Below are 21,330 nucleotides of genomic sequence, written 5' to 3'. Positions count from 1 at the left end.
GTAACCAGTGCTGAGTGCAGCTTGTCCCAGACCCAGACTAGTGTGTCTTCTTCCTTTCTGGTGTTGTGACACAGTCACAGCCCCAAGATGTGGGACTCATCTACACACTATAGTCTACTCTCTGTGGTGGGAGGAGTTATTTCCTGGCTCGCCACTTCTGGGTAGGGATGGGTATCGTTTAAGTTTTATCCGATACCGGTGCCAAACCGGTACTTTTGAAACGGTGCCGGTGCTTAAAGAATGGAGAACACAAACTTTGTCCTAAAACCTCTCATGTTCAGCTGTTTTTTTGTAAAAAGAAACAATGTTAGCCTTTTCTGCAGCTATAGGGCATATATGGTATCACTCTTGGCTGGAAGCAGTGCTTAATCAATGGAAAAAACACAAACTTTGTCCAAAAACCTCTCATGTTCAGGTGTTTTTTTGTAAAAAGAAACAATGTTAGCCTTTTCTGCAGCTATAGGGCATATATGGTATCACTCTTGGCTGGAAGCAGTGCTTAAACAATGGAAAAAACACAAACTTTGTCCAAAAACCTCTCATGTTCAGCCGTTTTCCACTTTTTCTTTGGTCATTTTAGCCTTTTTGGCCAGGGTGAAGAGAGTATCTGCCATCAAACAAGAAGACAGCCGCATGTAACTACGACGGTGTTTGCTAGTTCACCTTACGTGCATTAATGTAATAACGTGGTTAGCGTACTCAACGTAAATTACACACGAACAACATTAAGCTAATCACGCAGAGAAGAACGGCTGCTGCTGCATCATCATCCTCATCATTTCTGCTACACTGGCAGGGCTAGGGGCCAGGACTCTCCTCTTCGGGGTTTTGGGGGATGTTGCTAACTCCGGGTCTGATAACAGGCACCACACCCGCAGCGGATGTGTGAGGTCTCGCAGCAAGCTATCAAATACGGCGCATTTCTCGGCTTTAAAAAAAAAAGCACTATACATCGCCAGGTTCGTCATCAGATTCAAGGTGTCACCTCCTTTGCACAGTATCACAGTATCAGCTTAAAGCACTTGTTGCAGGCTGCTGAGTTTGCATCTTTTGCTGTGAAGTACAGCCAGACTTTTGACCGCTTCACCTTGGGCATTTTTACTTGTTGGTTCCAGGGCCGGTGGTTGGACATTGTGGTGTGGTAGTTCACCGGCTCCCTTGGTGGCCAGGGGTGGCTTTGAGCTCTTCCATGTCAGGAGGTAACTGTCTTGTGTACTGGGCAGTTCTTCAGCACATGGAGCACTGGGACCCTGGTCTCGGCTCTCACCTATAGTGGGATCTGCTGCTCATCGACTGGCCCTCTGGGGCTGTCACCCTTTGGCCATCTAGGGCCTCTTCCCTTTTTCCTTCTTGCCCTGCCGTAGACAGGATCATACTCTATACAACATATATTGTAATAACCAAAATAGCATGGATAGACGAAATAAACAGTTAAACCTTAAAAAAGGGGAGCCCATAGAGAATATACAGAGCTGATTTGGAAAAGCAAAATGTGTTTGGCACAACAGTGCATTCAGATCATAATTCTGATTGCAAAGGCTGCCAGACAGAACTGGATTTTTAAAAGGAAAAAAAGGAAAAACAGAAATATCATCATTCTCAACTCATCTGCTCCACTGACACTGACACCTTCAACGGCAACACTTTCACTTCAACATCAGTGCTAATGTATGGGAACATCCTGTCAGTGAAAGTGTGTGAAGGTGTGTATGTGTGTGTTAGTATCAGGATCAGAGAACGACAGCTTTCCTCTGTTCCAGTCCAGATTCACTCTGATCCTTTGGATCATCTGTGCTGAGAGAGCAGTGGATCCTGCTAATGGAGACCATGCTGAGTATTTATCTTCCCCAAACCATATTATCCATAATCCAGACAGTATGCTTCCCTTCCTCTGCATAGACTCTGCTAACACACCCAGTCCCCACCATGTACTGTCTCCAACTTCAACATCCCAGCTGTGAGTCCCTGAGTTAAAGCCCTCAGAGCCCAGGACAGAGATGTAATAATCAAACCTCTCTGGATTATCAGGAAGCTGCTGCCTCTCTCCTCCTCGTCTCACACTGGTCAGATCTTCAGACAGGATGAGTTCTGGATGAGCAGTGTTTGGGTCCAGAATGAGAGGAGTGTAGGAGACCATGTCCTTCATGTTGTTCCAGATGTTGAAGGTCAGGTTGCCCAGGTGTTTGGCCTGGTCTATCAGAGCTCCTGAGGGCAGCTGTGGATCATCCAGCAGGGGGCAGCGCTGGACTCTTTCCACTGCAGCCTTGTAGTTGTGCAGGAATGAGACGTCTTCAGCTCTCAGCTCCTCCTCTGTGGCTCTGACTGTGTCTGAAAGAGCTGCTATCTCTCTGCTCAGAGCCTCCATCTTCTCCTTCATCATCCCACTCTTCTGCTCCTCTTCCTCCCTCAGTGCAGCCAGCCTGGCCTCCTCTTCCTCTGCTAGAAACTGGTGAAGCTTCTTAAACTGCTCCTTAATCTGCCTCTCTGTGTGTCGGGCCTGGACCTTAATGTGTTCTGCTGTTTGATCAAACTTCACTTGAACTCGTTTGCAAACATTTAACTTCTTCTTTAAGGGCTCCAGAGTTTCCTGAAGTTCCTTCTTGTGCAGCTTCATCAATGGGTCTGAATCTGTGATTGGTGTGTTTTTCTGAGTCTCTGCAGATGTGACACACTGGCACTCTGCTCTGCTCTCTGAAGACCTCCTGACAGACCGGACAGCAGAGATCCTCCTCTGATCTGGAAGCCATTGAGTCTGCGAGTGAAGCTGAAAACAGCAGACAGGAAGTACAGTCAGTCCTGGCTCCCCTCCCTCCTCTACCACCTTCATTGAAACTTCCTTTGAGTCGTGTTTTTGCTCAAACTCACATTCAGTGTGTGGAGCGTCAGCAGCTTGAAGCAGCAGTGTTGGAGTTTTCCACTTTTCTCTCCTGTAGCTGGACTCACTCAGAGGAAGCTGCTAGTTTGGACCAAATGTGAGTGTGATTCCAGTGTTGTTGTTACAGCCCTTACAACTCAGAGTGTGTTTTATTCCAAAGTTCAGACTGCCAGAAGCTACAAAAGTTATTGATTAACAGCGTTTATCTCATTTCACTTGCACAGGTCAGTGCATGAAATCAGCTGTTTGAGAACGTTTAGCATCAATGTGCTGCAGGAGCATGAAAACACGATGTTGCTTTTTTCTGCTTTGGTGGATAATTTACAGTATAGAGGCATGAACAAACTACATTATATAATTCATTGTATGAATAGCCTCTTTGGGCAGCTTTGATAGTGTTGTTTTTGTTGCAAAGTAAGCAAAGCATTTCATCGTGAATCACGTGCAATTAAAACAGAAGAATACCTCGATAAAAACTCGGTCATTCAGTTCAGAAAATTACAAAAAGGTTGGATCTGTTCATCTGGACGTAGCATTTTTAGTCAGAGAAATGTTTCGTCACTCATCCAAGTGACTTCTTCAGTATCAACTGACTGGAGGTTTCCCCAAATCTTATAAACAGTACATTTGCACAATAACTAAAACCCACCCACAGACTAACAATAGGCTGTAACCTCAGCTTTGTGATCATTAATATTCAAATTGTCACAGCCATCAATCAAAAATTATCGATCAGTGGTCTTTGATCAAGACTTTTGGGTTTTATTTACCTGGGTGATTGAGCGTGCATTAAGAAAAGTTATGAAAATAATTTGTTAAATATGTTTTTTACAGTTAAAAAAAACCCTTTTTTACTCAGATGTTAGTTGTTGTAATAGTTTTATTACAACATTTTGCCACATTGCGTCTTTCATGACAAAACAGTGAGAGGTGTTATTGTTGTCTTCAAATATATTTGATAAAGGTCATCCAATTAATGCAAATTTCATGTTTTTAGCTGTTATAATCTGATGAGCAATATTTTATTTTATTTTTTTGTTGTTTCATTTTTCAATTTTTCCCCTAAGAGAGTTCCAGCTTTATGTGGTCAGTTGTGTGCCTCAGTGACCCTAAGAGCTAGACGAGCAGAAGCTTAGCTTTCAGGTGATACACCCAACTTGGTCAGGTCAGGGTTGAGGCCTGACAGTGCAATCCAATTACATGACAAAAACAGTTATCCAGAGAGTTATTTCAGAGATAAAACCTTTAAATCAATCAAATTTGACTGGAGCACAATTGGGGGGGGGGGGGGGGGGGGGGGGGTTTGAATAGAGTTTGTGCGAACCTCTGATCAGTTTTCTGAATCAAAGGTTTGGGGACTGGACAAAGGATGTTCCAAACACTCAAACATACGAACTCACTGCACAGTGCACACACTGTGCTGTGAACTGTAGGGATGCCATCTGGTTCTGCAGACCTGTTCAGAGATTCTGGCTGAGGACATGTGAGTCCAGTAACGGGGACAGATTCATCATATGCAGAACTGAATCATTCATTAATGTTACGACTTCTTTAAGCAGCCTTGGGACTTAAAAGACACATTGATGATTTGGAGGAAGTAATTATTGAAGTTAACTCATAAAGATCAATCAGAGAGAAAGAGTCTAAATAAATATCAGTAGTATTAAAAGTAGCTGTACATAACTGCTCCTGACCTGAATCCTCCTTTAGTTATGCCTCAATAGGCGCAGGCTGGTGGGGGATTCCCATGATGCACTGAGCGCTATTCGCCCACTATGTGGTTATGAATCTCTATGCATTTAATCATTAGTTATTATTCATCTCTGGCTGTCTTCTACGGAGTGTGTTTATCCTGATATGATCGAGGATGGCCGCCTCACCCCAGGCCTGGTTCTGCTCGATGTTTCTTCCTGTTAAAAGGGAGTTTTTCCTTCCCACTGTTGCAAAAGCTTTTCTTCATAACAGCTCATCTGATTATTAAAGTCTTTCTCCGTTTTATTTTAGGGTCTTTGCCTTATAATGTAAAGTGCTACGAGGGGACTGTTGTTGTGAGGCTTCAATAGTCTCAACGTTATGATTCTGTCAGAATGAGATTCCTGAACAAATGTAACAATTATAAATAAATAATGTTGCAAGCCTGTAAATGAATGTCAACACTGCTCCCCCTGCTGAATACATAAGACATTACCACTGTTTTTTCTCAGCGTCATCATTAGTCATGCTTGCATCTTCCTTGTCATAGACATGGATATCATTATGGTGGCCCATCAGCCGGTAATCGGTGAGGACCCCTTCAGTGTTTTTGCTGTATCTGTACAAGTTGATTAATTTATATTTCTTGCTGAAATAAATCAACTAAGCACAAAAAGTACTTTGTCTCACTGCAAATAATGCTGAAACTTGGTTTTGTGGAATAACAGGTTGAAGTTGCTAGATCTGTCTAACTGCTATAACAGATTCTGCTAGTCAGGAGCCGATCAGGCACCTGATTTTCAGCACCTGGTCTTCTGGAAGCTAAAAATTATGACACAATAGCAGAATAAGCTGTTTGTCGTGGATGCAATCTACATTCTCAACTCTGCTGCTCAACCCATGAATAAAATTTTCCTTATAAATGTGCTTCCATTTAAAGAGAAATAAATAGACTTTGCAATGGTATAGGATTTATTGTCAAAAAGCATTGTTACAACACACAAATAAACAACCAAACACAAATTGAATGACTTTTCTGGTGCATGTTCTCTAAATGTAAAAATGTACTTTTCTATAGAAAAGGAGCACACTGAACTTTAACCATCATTAAATGTAACATCAGGGTTTCTCTGATACAAATATAAGAATAATGTAATGAACTTTATAAAGAATGCTGAGAGTTTTTACTACTCTGGACAGAAAATGCTAATTTGAATATCGGTCATCTTTTCACTCGGGTGTTGCAGTGATTTGACTCCTGGTCAGTGTGAGCTCTACACACTGCTATGACTCTGTCCCACATTTTCTAAATATAACACTTTTAGGCAACATAAATTATCACGTGTCTCATTAACAAAATCTTTTCCCACAGATTCTGCAGCCTTCACATAACCGTGTCACCTGTGTGTATTCATGTGAACTTTCAATCCTGATTGGTAAGGGAATCTTTTCCCACAAGTGCTGCAGCTATATGGCTTCTCACCTGTGTGACGCCTCATGTGACGATTCATGTGTATCCATTGACTAAATTGTTTCCCACAGGTGCTACAAGGATAAGGTTTCTCACCTGTGTGAACTCTGACATGTTTCTTCAGGTAGGTTGCACAGTTAAAGGTTTTACCACAGGTGCTACAAGAATATGGCTTCTCACCTGTGTGAACTCTTGTGTGAGTGGTCAATTGTGAGTTGGAAGTGAATGCTTTCCCACAGGTGCTACACAAAAATGCCTTCTCACCTGTGTGAACTCTTACGTGAGCATTTAGCAGGGATCTAAGGACAAACGTTTTATCACAGGTGCTACAAGAATATGGCTTCTCACCTGTGTGACGTCTCATATGTATATTCAGTTGGGATTTAAACAGAAACGCCTTTCCACAGGTGCTACATGAATACGGTTTCTCACCTGTGTGACGTCTCACGTGTGCAGTCAGGCGTGATTTAAACTGAAAACTTTTCCCACAGATGTCACATTGTTCAGTCTTTTTTCTTGCCCCACTTTGACCCTGACTCTCTGACAGAGCAGGATTTTCCACTTTATTAATGTCACTTTTCTTTTTGCGACGTCTGATTGTCTTCACCTCTGCATTTTCAGATGAGTCCACATGCTGACTTTCTTCCTGATCTTGGCTCTCTGCTTCACCAGAGCTGTGAGAGATTTGCTCACTGTTTGGTTCTGCTTCACTGTGGTCACTTTCCTCATAAGCAGGAGTCACCATGAAGGTATCAGCCTCCTGCCTCACTCCCAGCTGCTCTCCCTTCTGACTGCTGCAGAGATCCTCCTGTTCCTCATTAATCTGTGGAGGGTCTGGGTCCTCCTGGTCCACACTGGAGCTCCTCTCCTCGTTATAGTTTTCCTGGTTTGTGAGAGGTTCCTCCTTCTCCACCTCGTCCTCACAGACATTTAGTCGTTGAAGGTCTGAAGAGACAAATGAAAACATTTTTTTTATATACACTCAACAAAAATATAAACGCAACACCTTTGTTACTGCTCCCATTCCCCATGGGATGGACGTAGAGACCTAAAATTCATCCCAGATACACAATATAACCATCCCTCCCAAACAGTGGTCACAAATCAGTCCAAATGTGTGGTAGTGGGCACATCTGCTATATTGAGATAATCCATCCCACCTCACAGGTGTGCCACATCAGGATGCTGATCTGACATCATGAGTAGTGCACAGGTGTACCTCAGACTGCCCACAACAAAAGGCCACCCTGGAATGTGCAGTTTTGTCTCACAGCAAAATGCCACAGATGCCACAAGCAATGAGGGAGCGTGCAATTGGCATGCTGACAACAGGAATGTCAACCAGGTCTTGACCTGACTCCAGCTCGTCGCCGTAACAGACTTGTGTGGGCAAATGCTCACATTCGATGGCGTCTGGCACGTTGGAGAGGTGTGCGCTTCACGGATGAATCATGGTTCACATTGTTCAGGGCAGATGGCAGCTGAGAATGTCCCAGTTCTTGCATGGCCAGCATACTCACCGGACATGTCACCCATTGAGCATGTTCGGGATGTGCTTGACCGGCGTATACGACAGCGTGTACCAGTTCCCACGAATATCCAACAACCTCGCACAGCCATTGACGTGGAGTGGACCAACATTCCACAGGCCACAATTGACAATCTGATAGACTCCATGCGACGATGTGTTGCACTGCATGAGGCAAATGGTGGTCACACCAGATACTGACCGGTTCTGGGTCCCCAGACCCCCAATAGCGCAAAAAACTGCACATTCCATTCTTGGATCTTGTGTGTCTCTCTCTCTGTGCATGTGTGTTTCCATATGTGTCCATATTTGTGATTGTGTGGCTGTTATATGGTTTTTTTTGCCGATTTTTTTTCATTTAACAAGTATATTTGAGGGACCCTCAGCATGTTCAGCATTTTTTCAGCTGTCCATTTTGCTTTTCCAATTTTTCTGTTTAACTTATTACTATTGCGCTAAATCATAGCATTTCTGCTGTTTTATAAGATTTGTGCTAAATATAGTATTTCTGATTAATTATAGTTTTTCTACCAAATCATAGTACAGTATTTTTGCTTTTTATAGGATTTTTATAGGATATTTATATTACTTAATATAGTATTTCTGCTTTTTATAGGATTTGTGCTTAATACAGTATTTCTGCTAAATGTAGTATTTATGCTTAATCATAGTATTTCTATATATTTCTGCCAGGTCCCCAGGCAGCCAATCCTCTGTGAGGACTGAGACATTCAAATTTACAAATCAGGGTCTGCACGGCTTCCCAGCCAATCATATATGTGGGCTGAGGCATTCAAATTTGCATATTGGGGCCTTTGTGGCTTCTAAGCCAACAAGTCATCGATGTCATATATCTCTAAAAATTCATATTTTAATGATAAATTGTCAACACTTGACGATTCCCCCATCTCTTCTGAACAAAACGGCGTAAAAATGACCGTTCTGGCCAATACAGTTAGGAAATTGTGGTCATTTGTTTGAGGGGAGTCCTCACTATGAGAAATAGACTGCAAAAATTAGGGCTGAACGATATATCGCATTTGCGATAATATCGCGACATGATCAAGTGCAATTTTCTAACCGCAAAGGCTGCGATTATACTGCGATTATATTATACAATTCATGGGCTGCATCCTCCTGAGGCCGCATTTGTAGACCGATTACGTCACAGCGACGCGCCGAAGGCTGTCCAAATTACTACCATATCCGAGAATTCATAGCGCGGCCCAGCCAAACTCCAGTTTCCAGCAATGGCGGCCGCTACTAAGTTTTAAAATTACTCATACTAATCTTTCTGGGTCACAAAATAAACTTTTAACATATTTTCAGGCGAGAAAGTAGTTGTGTAAACATCAAATATCTGCTCGGTTTATCAAGATATCCCATATTTGCAAAAGTGCTTCGACGTTTTCAGAGGCGTCTGCTACCCACCAGCTCGACAGCTAGCCGGGAGCTCGAGGGTTACTGATGCGGCCGAGAACGGCACAACTCCCGGCACATCATTTTCAGATCACCGCGGAGTTTCGCTGCTCGGGTTAAACGTAATATATAAGTCACTTAGACAACCTAAAAATGTTATTGTTGGGCTTTTTTCAGTGTTTTGTTTGTTCGTGAGTAAATCGGTTTGGCTGAGATTAAAGTTATTAGATTAGATAAAATAAAACTTTATTAATCCCCCGGGTGGGTTCCTCCTTGGTTTTCACACAGCTGACTAAACGTCAAACAGAAAACTTATTAAACAGAAGTATGAGACAGTCGAGAATTTACACCAGTGTCTGGTTATATTTTAGATAGCAAGAAGCAGACGGCCGAGTTTATTAAACTCCACCGAGACAGCGGTGACGCTAATCAGAACTAGACCGTCCAATTTCACGCCTTTAAACTTTAAGGGCGTGTTTGTGTGTGTGTTTATACAATTGCTATTATGTTTGCACTTTATGTGTAATGTTACTGACTGCAGAGATCAGTAAGATGTGTGTATTTTTTATTTATTAGTTTTATTTATTTAATATTATTTTTTAATTGAATGACTGTATATTTCTGCAATCTGCACATTGTACTGACTTTCATTTTAATGTTTACACCAGGGTTCCTTGTCAGCACTTTATGCTCAGATGTTTGTAAGCTAAAAATAAACTATTGTGTATGTTCAAATATACTGTTGTGATTGAAGAAGTTAAATAAAAATGTCAGTCATCAATTCATGCATCACCTCATGTCATCATAACAGAGGTCTGTCTTCCAGGAAAGAACAGTTTAAAATGAATGTAATATAGTATTGGCCATACTATATGATGTATTGCTTGTCTTTGTTTAATAATACAGAAGACAAATACCTTAAAAAAATAATCGCATATCGCATCGCAATCGCAATATTGGGGCAAAAAAAATCGCAATTAGATTATTTTCCATAATCGTTCAGCCCTAGCAAAAATCCTGTCTCTGTGCTGCGTGTGTGCACCTGTTTTGGCAGGAAAAAGTACACAGCCTCTGTGGATTCAAATTTAGCAGCTCCCAGGCTCTTTTTTTTTTTTTCACAGGTGAACAAAAATTAGTTTTGAGGGAACTTAACCATGTTCTGTTTTTTTTCATCTTGTCATTGTACTTTTCCAGTATTTTCACTTAAGTTATTGCTATTCTGCTCAATCATAGTATTTGTTCTAAATCATTGTTATTATGCTATATTGTAGTATTTCTGCTAAATCATAGTATTTCTACTATATTATATTTTTCTTTCTAAATATAGCATTTCTGCTATATAATTGTATTTCTGCTATGTTATAATATTTGTGCTAAACCAGAGTATTTGTGCTGAAACATAGTATTGATTTAAAATTACAATATTCATAGTTCATCACAGTGTCTCTGGTAAATCACAGCATTTCTGCTCTGTTGTACTATTTTTGTAAATCATAGTGTTTCTGTAATGTTTAAGTATTTTTGGCTAAATACATTCTTTCTGTTATCTTATACTATTTCTCCTAAATTCTTGTATTTTTTAGAAGTTATCATGTTTCTGGTAAGTTACAATATTTCTGCTAAGTTCTGCTATGCTATTGTATTTCTGCCAAGTATTATGTTTCCTCTAAGATATTGCAGTTCTGCTAAGTTATTCATTTTAGCAAAGTTCCTTTGCTTCTGCAAAGTTTTAACAATTTCTGCAAGTTTTCAGCTTTTTCCGCTAGTTTTTGCATACAGCTTCAGCTTTAAAGCATCCACACTGCATTTTCGCAGGAAATGCAAATTTTTCTAGTTAAAGTTCTGACCTTTATTTCTTCCTGTGAATCATCCCAGTTTTACAAACCTATTCTGTGCAGCTTTATCTCGGGTTTCCAGATGGTCGCCAGCAGTTTGAGCCAATCATCATCAGTTCTGACACCGTCAGCCTCCTGCTTCACTCCCAGCTGCTGCAGTTCCTCCTCCTGTCTCTCTTTCATCTGTGGAGGCTCTGGATCCTCCTGGTCCACACTGGAGATCATCTCCTGGTTAAAGACCTGCTGTTCTGTCAGAGGCTCCTCTTTCCCACAAACATGAAGCTGTTGGAATTCTGAAGAGAGAAATAGAGAAAAAGATGATGAAAAAACTCCTTAATAAAAACAAACAACAGGCCACATTCACTCATTTTTGCTTTCTAACTAATAGGGCTGCCACCAGTAGACTAGTCACGATTATGTCGACTATCAAAATCGTCTGACTAATTTAATAGGTCGTTAATGGGTCGTTTCAAGCTTTGCAAGATCCTGAAAGATGAAGGAATGAGAAGATTTAAGAGTGTAATAATGGACTGAAATAGAAGATGCAGCAATGCATCAACGAGGATGCCAGCCACCCAGTAAACGCCAAAAGAAGACGCAGTCTCTGAAATCAGGAAGGGGGGTAAAGACTTTAACAACACTGTAGACTGAATTTATCAATTTTGTTTCACAGGCATTTTACCCTGTTGTACCATCAAAAATATAAATTACAATATGGTAATAATGAAATCATTAAAAATAATTTGGTGTTTTAGTCTCTTTAATTATTCTTAATCTGATTCCACAAAAGCATAAAGAAAAAAAATTGACTGAAAGTCTAAACTCTCTGGAACAGCTGCTTCAAATTCTTCTTTTTATGTGTGACAGGTGAGACCTGACCTTTGTCGGTAGTTTTCCCCTTTGAGGCAACGGAACATGTCCCACTTGAGTTTCTGTAGTTTGGCAGAGGCTTAAAGTCATTTTTACTCTTGTAGAAGGAAACACTGTTTTATTCCTACAGAGAAATGTGTAGTGGACTCCGCCACCACTTGCCGATACTTATTAGGGTGTGACCCTAACTTGTGAACAGGGATATTCCTGCTGTGGTCAACTGTTCAGTGTAAGTGATGTCCTGTTTTCATTTACAGATTGCCATGCTGCAGCTTTGCCTGGATGGATTTTTGGCTGCAGGCCGAAGTCCCGAAACACCAGTGTTTGTTTTAATTTGTTTTAGACTGGTTTAACTCGACTGCAAAGAGCTGAAGATTATTGAGACAGCTGTGGCTGTCGATGTTGTTTTGTTTATTTGTTTGTTGTTTTTCTTCATTGTATCAGTAGGCTCCAATGTGTGTACTGATTGTAGTTGAGAGTGGTTTACTTTTATTTTTTTAATATATCGTTGCAGACAGCGAAGGCGCTGCACGGAAACTCATCTTTTTCTTGCCACTTTTGCATGCACCGTGGTGGTGAGCTTGGGTGGAGACAACAATGATGAATTTCCTTTTTATAGTGCTTTACCCAGTTAGGGGAACTGACTATATACTTACAGCTGCATATACGCTGCAGCTCCATCCTATTGAAATAGATACCTCCCTCAAGTCACATATTTTATTTATGTTTACCAAAATATGAGGAAATCAGGGGCAGCTCAAGACTTAAAAACCTGAACTACACGCTGGCCTTAAACTCGCTGCTTTATCAGCATCAAGGCGTTTATTTCTTTTCAGGGTTTTACTCCTGCTAAACAATAATCTCACAGATGAACTCAAACTGCACTGAATGTTTCAGTACGACTGTGAAACACAGCCAAACACACCTGACTGCAGTCTTTAGCTGATGCCCAGTGTCTGATATTTTACACAAATTAGAGTCCGAAATTAAATTAATCACCAAGGTAACAGCTTTCTGCTCCCAGCTAACATCAGAGAAATCCCGGAGACGCTGACGAGCTTTCATGTCTTCATCAACACAGAGGAACCTGAGCTCAGCACACGTGTCCGTACCTGAGCCGTGTGAGTGTGTGTCGGGTCTCCGGCTGATATCCAGCAGTCTGCGCTGACGCTGGATCTCCTCCTCATACTGGACGATGGTTTTCTGAACCTCGCAGAAGATTTGTTGGCAAACATCAGTCAGCCTCTCCTGTATGAACTCTCTCAGAGACTCAGCTGAACACATGGCTGCTTCAGCTGCTGCGGGTCGATAGAAGCGACAGCGACGCTGTGTTATTGGTGTTTGATCGACAGGAACAGGAGCGATACTTGAGCTCGGTCTGCTTCATAGGACGGCAGCCACGTCTGCGCACGCGCAACTCTTCTCCCGCCGTCGCTACTCTGCTGAGGTTTGCTGTAAGCGGTCACGTGGGGCGCTCATATCCTACGGATCTCCGCATGGGACATTAAAGCAAAAGGCGTGTTTTGTGGGATTCCGCAAAGTTTTCAAATTTATTCCAGTTTCGTTATGTTATTTCACAGCGAACAGAACCGGTTCTTTTCTAAACCTAAAACCTGGATAGTTGTTTGTCTTTATGTTTTAAACCACCGGTGTCGAACTCTAGGCCTCGAGGGCCGGTGTCCTGCAGGTTTTAGATGTGTCCTTGATACAACACCGCTGATTTAAAGGTAAATAACCGCCTCAACATGTCTTGAAGTTCTCCAGAAGCCTGGTAATGAACTAATCATTTGATTCAGGTGTGTTGACCAAGGGTGTTATCTAAAACCTGCAGGACACTGGCCCCTGAGGCCTGGAGTTCGACACCCCGTGTTAAACCAGTGACGGGATGGCGCCCTTTCCAGCGTGTACCATGCATCTCGCCCCATCGTAGCTGGGATACACTCCAGCCACACCTTCTTTGCTTTGTGTTCATACCTAACAGAGAAAGATCACGTGTCCTCATTAGGAGAGGGATTTGTTGGTGTGTAGGGCTGTAGCCTCAGGTTTTTATTATGAGACAGCGTGTTTCAGATCATTTTACAGAGTAACATCAAAGTAACTTAACAAGTAGTACAAGTTAGCTAATTACACCCAGGTCTTTCTCCTGGGTGTAAATAAGTAAATCATGTCTGAGCAGGGACGCTGAGATTGGAACTTTTACTACCATTGGTGAAAAGTGATCTATTAAACAAAACTCTACAATAAAGCATAAGCGCAACACTCATGAATATTCTCATAACTAACATATAACTTAAGGCCCTTTACATTTGAATGCCTGTGATTTTGACATGGACCTCAAACTTACACAGACGCATACAAAACCAAAGAAACAAAAAAGCTTCAGTGTCAAACTAGCTTTACTTTCATGGATCTGTAGCAATTTCACCTGATTTATCACTCAGTGTCAAAACACACAAATAACTCATTCATTTATTAACAGAAAAGTACAATCAAATTACCTACACCACAAATTAAGTTCAAATGAATAAAATTAAATTATTTTCATGTGTTCACTCCAGCTAAGCTAATGAAACAAACAAAGATGTCAATATTGGCAAAATATAAATTTGTTGAAGTCAAATTATAATATTAAATAAGAAATTAATCTATAAAAGGCAATAAATAATGGTTCAACCATTCTGTTTACTTACTATTTTAATGTATCTCTCTCATTTTGTATTACTTTTTCTATACCTGCCTACATGGATTTATCGTTTTCAACCCAAATAGCTGTGTATTATTTGTAACACAAAAACATGAATGAAACCACAGAACACATTAAAACCCTTTCAAATATATCATGAAGAAAGCTGAAAGCTACAAAAACAAAAGTAGACAAACATGTCAACACAGGCGAAAATACAAGTCAAAACTAAGACCACAACAGTAACTATGGCAACACCAGCACAAACTTTACCCACCACCTGCAGTTCTTACTAGGGCCCCGCCCCTCCCTGAGCCTGGTTCTATCGGAGGTTTTTTCCTGTTAAAAGGGAGTTTTTCCTTCCCACTGTTGCCAAAGTGCTTGCTCATAGGGGGTCATATGATTGTTGTTGTTTTTTCTCTGAATTTATTATTGTAGGGTCTACTTTACAATATAAAGCACCTCGATGTGACTTATTTTGGTGCTATAGAAGTAAAATTGAATTGAAATGAATTGAACTGAATTCATGGCTGTTACAGTTATTAAACAATAGAAGTAGAAACAGGACATAAACAGTACAATGTTTTGCTGTCCCCCCTGACCTCCTCAATCAGATCTCTGGCTCTCCTCACTTTCTTCTCCATCATTTGTGTAAGTCAGCAGAGGTTGCTGTCAGATGAAACAGAACTATGGATCCTAATAAACTGCACACAGACAAAGCCTGTGCAGTGACGTCCACAGAAGGACAGTGTCTGAAAGTATTGAAAGAGACACTGCAAAACAAAGCAAGAGACTAGAGCCTATCAGGAAAACTAGTGAGTGGACCTCTGATTAAAGAATTTCTACCAAACTACAACTGCAGCTGAACAAATGAGCTGTTGGTGGAACTTTACACTCTGAAATATTGAAAGATTCAAAGGATGAGACTGCTCAGCACAGCATGTTATTAACTTCACACATGAAGTGGTTCAGTCCAGTCAGTCTTCAGTTTTGCAGCCACCGTCCACATCCTGCTTCTTTGACTGGTCGTCATGGTAACTCTGGACTTTCCTCCAACGAATCCTGAAGTCTGTCAGTCCTTCTGACAGCATGAGGCCTGACAGCTGGACAAAATGTGCAGATGATTAGATTAGATTAGATTAGATAGAACTTTATTAATCCCTCGGGTGGGTTCCTCTGGGAAATTCGATTTCCAAAAAGCACAGCACCGACAGAAGTTCCAGAGTTACAGAATATTATATATATATATATATATATATATATATATATATATATATATATATATATATATATATATATATATATATATATATACATACACACACACACACACACACACACACATATATAAATACAGAGACAATATAAATAAAATATACGAAGGGGATAAATAGAATAAATAGGAATAAAAATTAAAAATACAAGTGAATGAATTGCACATTTCGAGTATTGAGTCTATTGCACTGTTGACTATTTACAAAAGTATTGCACAAAAGGTATTGCACAGTGAGGTGAAGAGGCACTACAGCTTAGTTGTTCCCCCCTCCTTTGTCCTCCTGTTTCCCCTCCCTCTCCCCTCCAGAGAGGAGTTAAACAGTTTGATGGCGTGTGGGACAAAGGAGTTTTTAAGTCTGTTAGTTCTTGTCTTGGGGAGAAGCAACCTGTCACTGAACAGACTCTTCTGGCTGTTAATGGCCGTGTGCAGAGGATGCCCAGCATTGTCCATAATGTCCATCAGGTCTTTAGATGATGAAAAACATGAAGCATAGTTTGAACTTGTGTCAAGTTTGTGTTGGTGACTGAACTGCTGACCTGCTGTGAAACCTGCTGCTGGATCTCTGTGCTGTGCATGTCTGCCTCTGACTGAAGCTTCATTTTCACCACTGTTTGCTTTGTCACTGCTAAAAATGAACCACATATAACAACACAAACATTAGTGTTTTACATGATGACAGGATCTTACAGTGTTTGCATTCTGGACCTCACCTGTGAAACAGAAAAGATAGTTACTGCTTGTACAAAAGTCATCATCCCAGTTCCCTGACATTAAATCAAATGCTCCACAGTATTGGTTTGAAAGGTAGTTATCAGGCATAAAAGACCTCCAGTTAGTGAATGTGGAGGTTGTGTTGTCAGACCAGAAGGCCCAGGGATCCCTGTAGAGGCCAATCCACACATACTGAACCCCTGATCCATTCAAAGTGAGCGTGATGTTGGATTTCTCCTCTTTGCTTCTTATACTGGTCAGGTCTGTGTGGTATGTCCTGCAGTACGACTGAGCCTCTGACCAGGAGCGACTCTCCATCACTAAGATGTAACTTGTACTGCTGGCTGTAAAAAATTAGGTACCGTAGTGAAATCAGTGAGCTGACTTGGAGAAGCAGCTGAGTTAGCTTACCGGTGTATTTTCTTATTAAGTGTTAGCTACTAGTTCCGCTTAGAATTGGTTTTCTGGCATGTCAATAAAATGACTTTGAAAATATAGAAATCTAAAGAATATTAGTATATTTACTGTGATACTGATAATACTGGTAATGGTCAACAGTTTATGACCGTTGTTCCTAGGCTTTAAGTTAGACTTTGCTCCCACCCACTCACTTTTCAAAAAGTAAACAACTGCAAATGAGCGACCCTCCACATGTGACAGGAAATTACCTTACTAGATGGATTTTTATAAGACAGAATGCATTTGAATAATTAAAAAGCTAAATAAATGTCAGTTGACTCTTGCTGTTGGTGCAGACCTTTTTGAATGCTTGAGTAAATTCATCATTTTGTAATAAATTGTTTTTAAAATGTTTATGCAATTTTTTAAAAGAGAAAAACCCAACAAAAACTATTTGTTTTTGAATGTGATAAAAGACAAGGACATTTTACTTTTACTCCATTGACTTTTCTCGGAAAGACAAAAGTCTTTTATGTTTGTGGTCAAATTGACCCCACAAATCTAAACCTTCCAAAAACGGCCGCGGTATATTTGAAATAAATAAATGATATTTTTAGGTAGCAGGTACTTAATATGCAAATGAAGGGAGGCAAGCACTGGAGTAATATGTTGGTGTCTCTTCACATGAGTCAAAAGGCGGGCTGCAGTGTTTTATACAAGTTGGCACTGTGTCAGACTGGACTGAGAGACACCAATGTATAGCGAATTACAGTAATCCAGATGAGACAGGACAAACGCATGGATTGCTTGTTCCAAGTTTTTAAAGGATAAAAATGATCTCACCTTGGATAGGAGCCTTAACTTATAAAAGGACCACTGAACAACTGAGTGAATTTGTTTCTCAAATGTAAGTTTGTCATCTAAGAAAACCCCCAGTTGTTTTACGTGTGTTTTAACAGCAGATATTAAATTACATAAGTCCAAATCTGGGCCACTAAAGTTACAGCTTGGTCCAAAAATAATTACGTCAGTTTTATCCTCACTGAAGGTAAGAAAATTTGAAGCCATCCAGGTTTTGACTCCGTCAAGACATTTGAATAGCGATTCTGTGGGAGTGGAGGTTTTTAAAATTTGATCATAACTTGCTCCTGCTGAGAAAGTAGAAAAATCTCGAATAAAATCTTTGTTATATTTTGGGGGTCTCTTTATTATTCCAATGAGTGTTGGGCTTGGGTTCCCCAATTCAAAAACTAAGATTTCAAAGCTTAAGTAGAAGTTTGTTGAAAGTTGTTTATATGTTAGCTTCTTCCTGAGGACAGCCGCAACTCCACCCCCCGTTTTCCCGTCCTCAGCAAAGTTAAATAATTGGAAGGTAAGAGTTCATAAAACAAATGAGCTCTCAGCCAAGTTTCCGTTAGGAGCGTAAGGTCCAAATAAATAAAAAAGTCCTTTAAAATAAAGGTTTTGTTAGCTAACAAACGAACATTAGCAAGGCTAATCCTTAGTGAAGTCGAGGGGTTAGTAGTGGAAATAGGCGCCCAGCAAGGCTTCTCCAAGTTCTGGATGTTTACTCCTCTCCAATGATGTCGAGAGGTGATGAAGCCGCAGGCATGGGTTTTTCAGTAATCCCAGCGACAGGAACCAGACAGGGGTAGGTCATGGTCGGAGAGGTCCAGTGTTTGATATAGACAGATCTGGCCACATCACAGTATTAATCATTCCCGGGACATAAGAAGGCAGCCTTCAGGCTCACCAGTCGACCGCTTGGTCTTCCCCGGCGTCAGCAAGCCTCGTTGATTGGGGTAGCTTCGAGGCAAAGCAGAGGCAGGCTGGGACAGGAAAACCGGGCAGAAACAGTGGAGGGAGAAATCTCTGCTTTCCATGATTGCATTAAGGTTCACTTGTTAAACAGGGGAATCTTAAATCCAAAAGCGTTTGGCGGTCATAGACATACAGAGAGTTAGCATCTTTTAGGACAAATAAAACAAAAAATATCACTCGAAGGGACAGAGTCAGACGGCTTGAACACTACCACCATCTTGAAAAAATTAATTAAAACAATTTAATTTAGCAGCACTGTTCTTTCACAAGTTTACATAACTTAATTTATTTAATTCCATTACCAATGTATATACCTCCATTCTCTGAAACATATCAGCCAGTTCTTTCCCTTTACAGTCATAGTCCCTATATTTAAAATCCTTACTCTCACACACCATACTGCCTTTACCTCTCTCTATTTACACACCTTCCCTTGTTCTCCTCCTTTGTTTAAGACCAGCAGTTTGTAATGGAACCATTCCTTATGTAACTCTCACCGTTTTATCTGGGTTGGGACCGACACTAGGAAAACACTGACTTGTTGTAAGTAACAGCAATAATAAGAACAAGGCAGAAAATAATTGAAGAAAAAAAAACTTATTTATTCCCAAAGTTGGGGAATTATGTTGTATCAGCAGCCAAAAAATTAAAAATAGAATGAATAGCTTTCATATAAATAGCTTCATTAAGTCATTCTATAAATCATTTTTTTTAAATAAAAAGAAAGATAATTTAAAAGTAATGCAGGTGTTGTGGTAGGAGTAGATAAAGATTTTCTAACTGTGCTTTTGGTTGATGTGTTAAAAAAAACTGTACATGTAATCTGATTACCCAAATGACATCAGTCAGTCTCTGTGAGTTTATAAGTTTCAGTTCAAATGTTTGCGATATTAATATTACTGACCTGAGAGCAGCAGGATGAGCAATAAACAGGTTTCTTCCATTCTTTGCTTCTGTATAACAAATATAGTGATCATGATCAATATTGTACCATAATTATTATCAAAGATTTTTATTTAAGGTTTCTTATCTCCAGTCTAAGTTGCTTAGTATATAGTTTATATACATATAGAAAAAAAATATATCCAATTATTTTTAAAAGGTTTTCAAATCCATTGTGTCTTTAAAAAATGTTTTAAATAATCATTAATAGGTTTTAGAATAATGTTTAGAATATAAACATATACAAGAATTTACATTTAGCATTAATGATGCATATCTTACCTGACAGCTTATCTTCTCCTCTGTTGACTGAAGCTGACTTTTAAGAAGGTCTTTGTTTGTTCTTTTCATATATTTTACTGTCAAATGAGGAAACCAGAAGGGAGTGACCTTTCTGAAGAAACACACTTTTATCTAAACTATTATTGTATGTTCTGGGCTTTGATCAAATGCAAAACCAGTTTACTGATTATAACTTTTCCTTCTCTAATTGGAGATCTAGCAAAAAAAATTGCTGAATATGGTAATGTTCCATTTTAAAGCTTCACACAGAATACTGTACATGTAAATGTTTGATATCTTCAAGCTGCCCTATCTGTAATTTTCAGAAAGTTAACAAGTGGACATGTAGGTATGTATGTATGTAGGTATCTATAAAACCTTTGAGGCAACAGGTTTTCTGAGTCTATACAGTCATTAAGTGTTTTTGCAGTGGCACCAAAGTGTTACACTTTTATTTAACATGTTTCTATGATACATTGACCACCAAGCACTGTATAATGCTAATGTTTCAAAGACTGTTATTTACAAAAAACAACTACATGTAGTTCTGGAAGTGGTGTCACTCCCAAAACTAAATATAATGGTATTTTTGGTCATGTGACCATACCTATGCGTCTTTAAAACCAGGTATTCTGTAAATGACATGCCTTGATGCTTAAAGAAACATAAGCAAGGTTACGCAAAGATGATTCTGTTTACCAACATGCAAATCATTACGAAAATCAGGCTGTTAAATGGGAGAAAAAAGCAAATAAGCTCAGACGTGGATCTCGGAACAGACATAGTTGTTAGGAGGAACAAGTGGGGAGGAATGGAGTCTGGCTCCATGATTCAGGGCACTGTACAGTTTGTTAATGAACCTCAGGGATGGGAATACTTAAGCATCTAAATCCTAACCTGTTGCTGGCTTTAGACAGGAATCGTGCAACTGTTTTTAAACATCTGTAAAACCTGAAAAAGTTCCAGTTGTTCCTGAAAGCAGCAACACTGTGCTTTTCAGTGAGATTAGGGTCATTTCTCCACACAGAAAGACACTGGCCTGATGGTAGAATTGAACTCAGGACCTTCTTGCTGTGAGTAAACAGTGCTAACCACCAAGCCAACTGAAATTTTTTTTTAAACCCACCCCTATTTATTAGTTCTGGAATATCTAGAATTAGGACCATCTTTATTCCATGGGCTAAAACAAGAACAAACAGTGGTAGTGGCGCCATGTAGTCATCACTACATGGTAGTGGGTAGCTGTTCATTTGCTTAACCTTTTGTGAAGACCTAATAAAGAAAATGTGACAGCTCGTTGGAGAAGGCTTTGTAAAATTCAGAAATTAGACCGTCACTACCTGTTGACTTATTACTTATTAACAGATCAATAATCTCCTCCAGTGAGATGTTTTCAATGTAAAGAACTTGTCCAAATTAAAAGTCTTGTCATTGATGAGCATTTTTCAAGTGTATCACTTCTGGGGTTGATGAGTTTGGGCAGTGTTTTAACAGCATCAGTGGTCATATGGGCGCTGTCAGAAAGT

General features: G+C 40.0%; 2 protein-coding genes across 2 annotated transcripts; both read right to left on the bottom strand.

Annotated features, from left to right (window-relative positions):
- Positions 1–5,527: 5,527 nt before the first annotated feature.
- LOC146712747 (uncharacterized) lies at positions 5,528–13,112 on the bottom strand. Its single transcript, XM_085443981.1, has 3 exons — positions 12,803–13,112; positions 10,871–11,113; positions 5,528–6,983 (listed from the first exon to the last, which is right to left on the bottom strand). Exons 1-3 carry the CDS (start codon positions 12,972–12,974, stop codon positions 5,965–5,967), a joined length of 1,434 nt encoding a protein of 477 aa, XP_085300107.1. The 5' UTR covers positions 12,975–13,112; the 3' UTR covers positions 5,528–5,964.
- Positions 13,113–13,859: 747 nt separating this feature from the next.
- LOC146712746 (C-type lectin lectoxin-Lio2-like) lies at positions 13,860–16,699 on the bottom strand. The gene is made up of 3 exons (XM_085444349.1): positions 16,360–16,699; positions 16,186–16,274; positions 13,860–15,476 (listed from the first exon to the last, which is right to left on the bottom strand). The coding sequence occupies exons 1-3, from the start codon at positions 16,676–16,678 to the stop codon at positions 15,351–15,353; spliced, it is 534 nt and encodes a 177-aa protein (XP_085300475.1). The 5' UTR covers positions 16,679–16,699; the 3' UTR covers positions 13,860–15,350.
- Positions 16,700–21,330: the final 4,631 nt, after the last annotated feature.

Source organism: Copadichromis virginalis, linkage group LG3 (assembly GCF_057382275.1).
Source record: "Copadichromis virginalis isolate Kocher_CV1m ecotype Utaka linkage group LG3, C_Virginalis_male_GT1.1, whole genome shotgun sequence".
Classification (NCBI taxonomy): domain Eukaryota; kingdom Metazoa; phylum Chordata; class Actinopteri; order Cichliformes; family Cichlidae; genus Copadichromis; species Copadichromis virginalis.
Note: the sequence above shows the minus strand (reverse complement) of the source record. Positions and strands in the feature narration are given on the sequence as shown.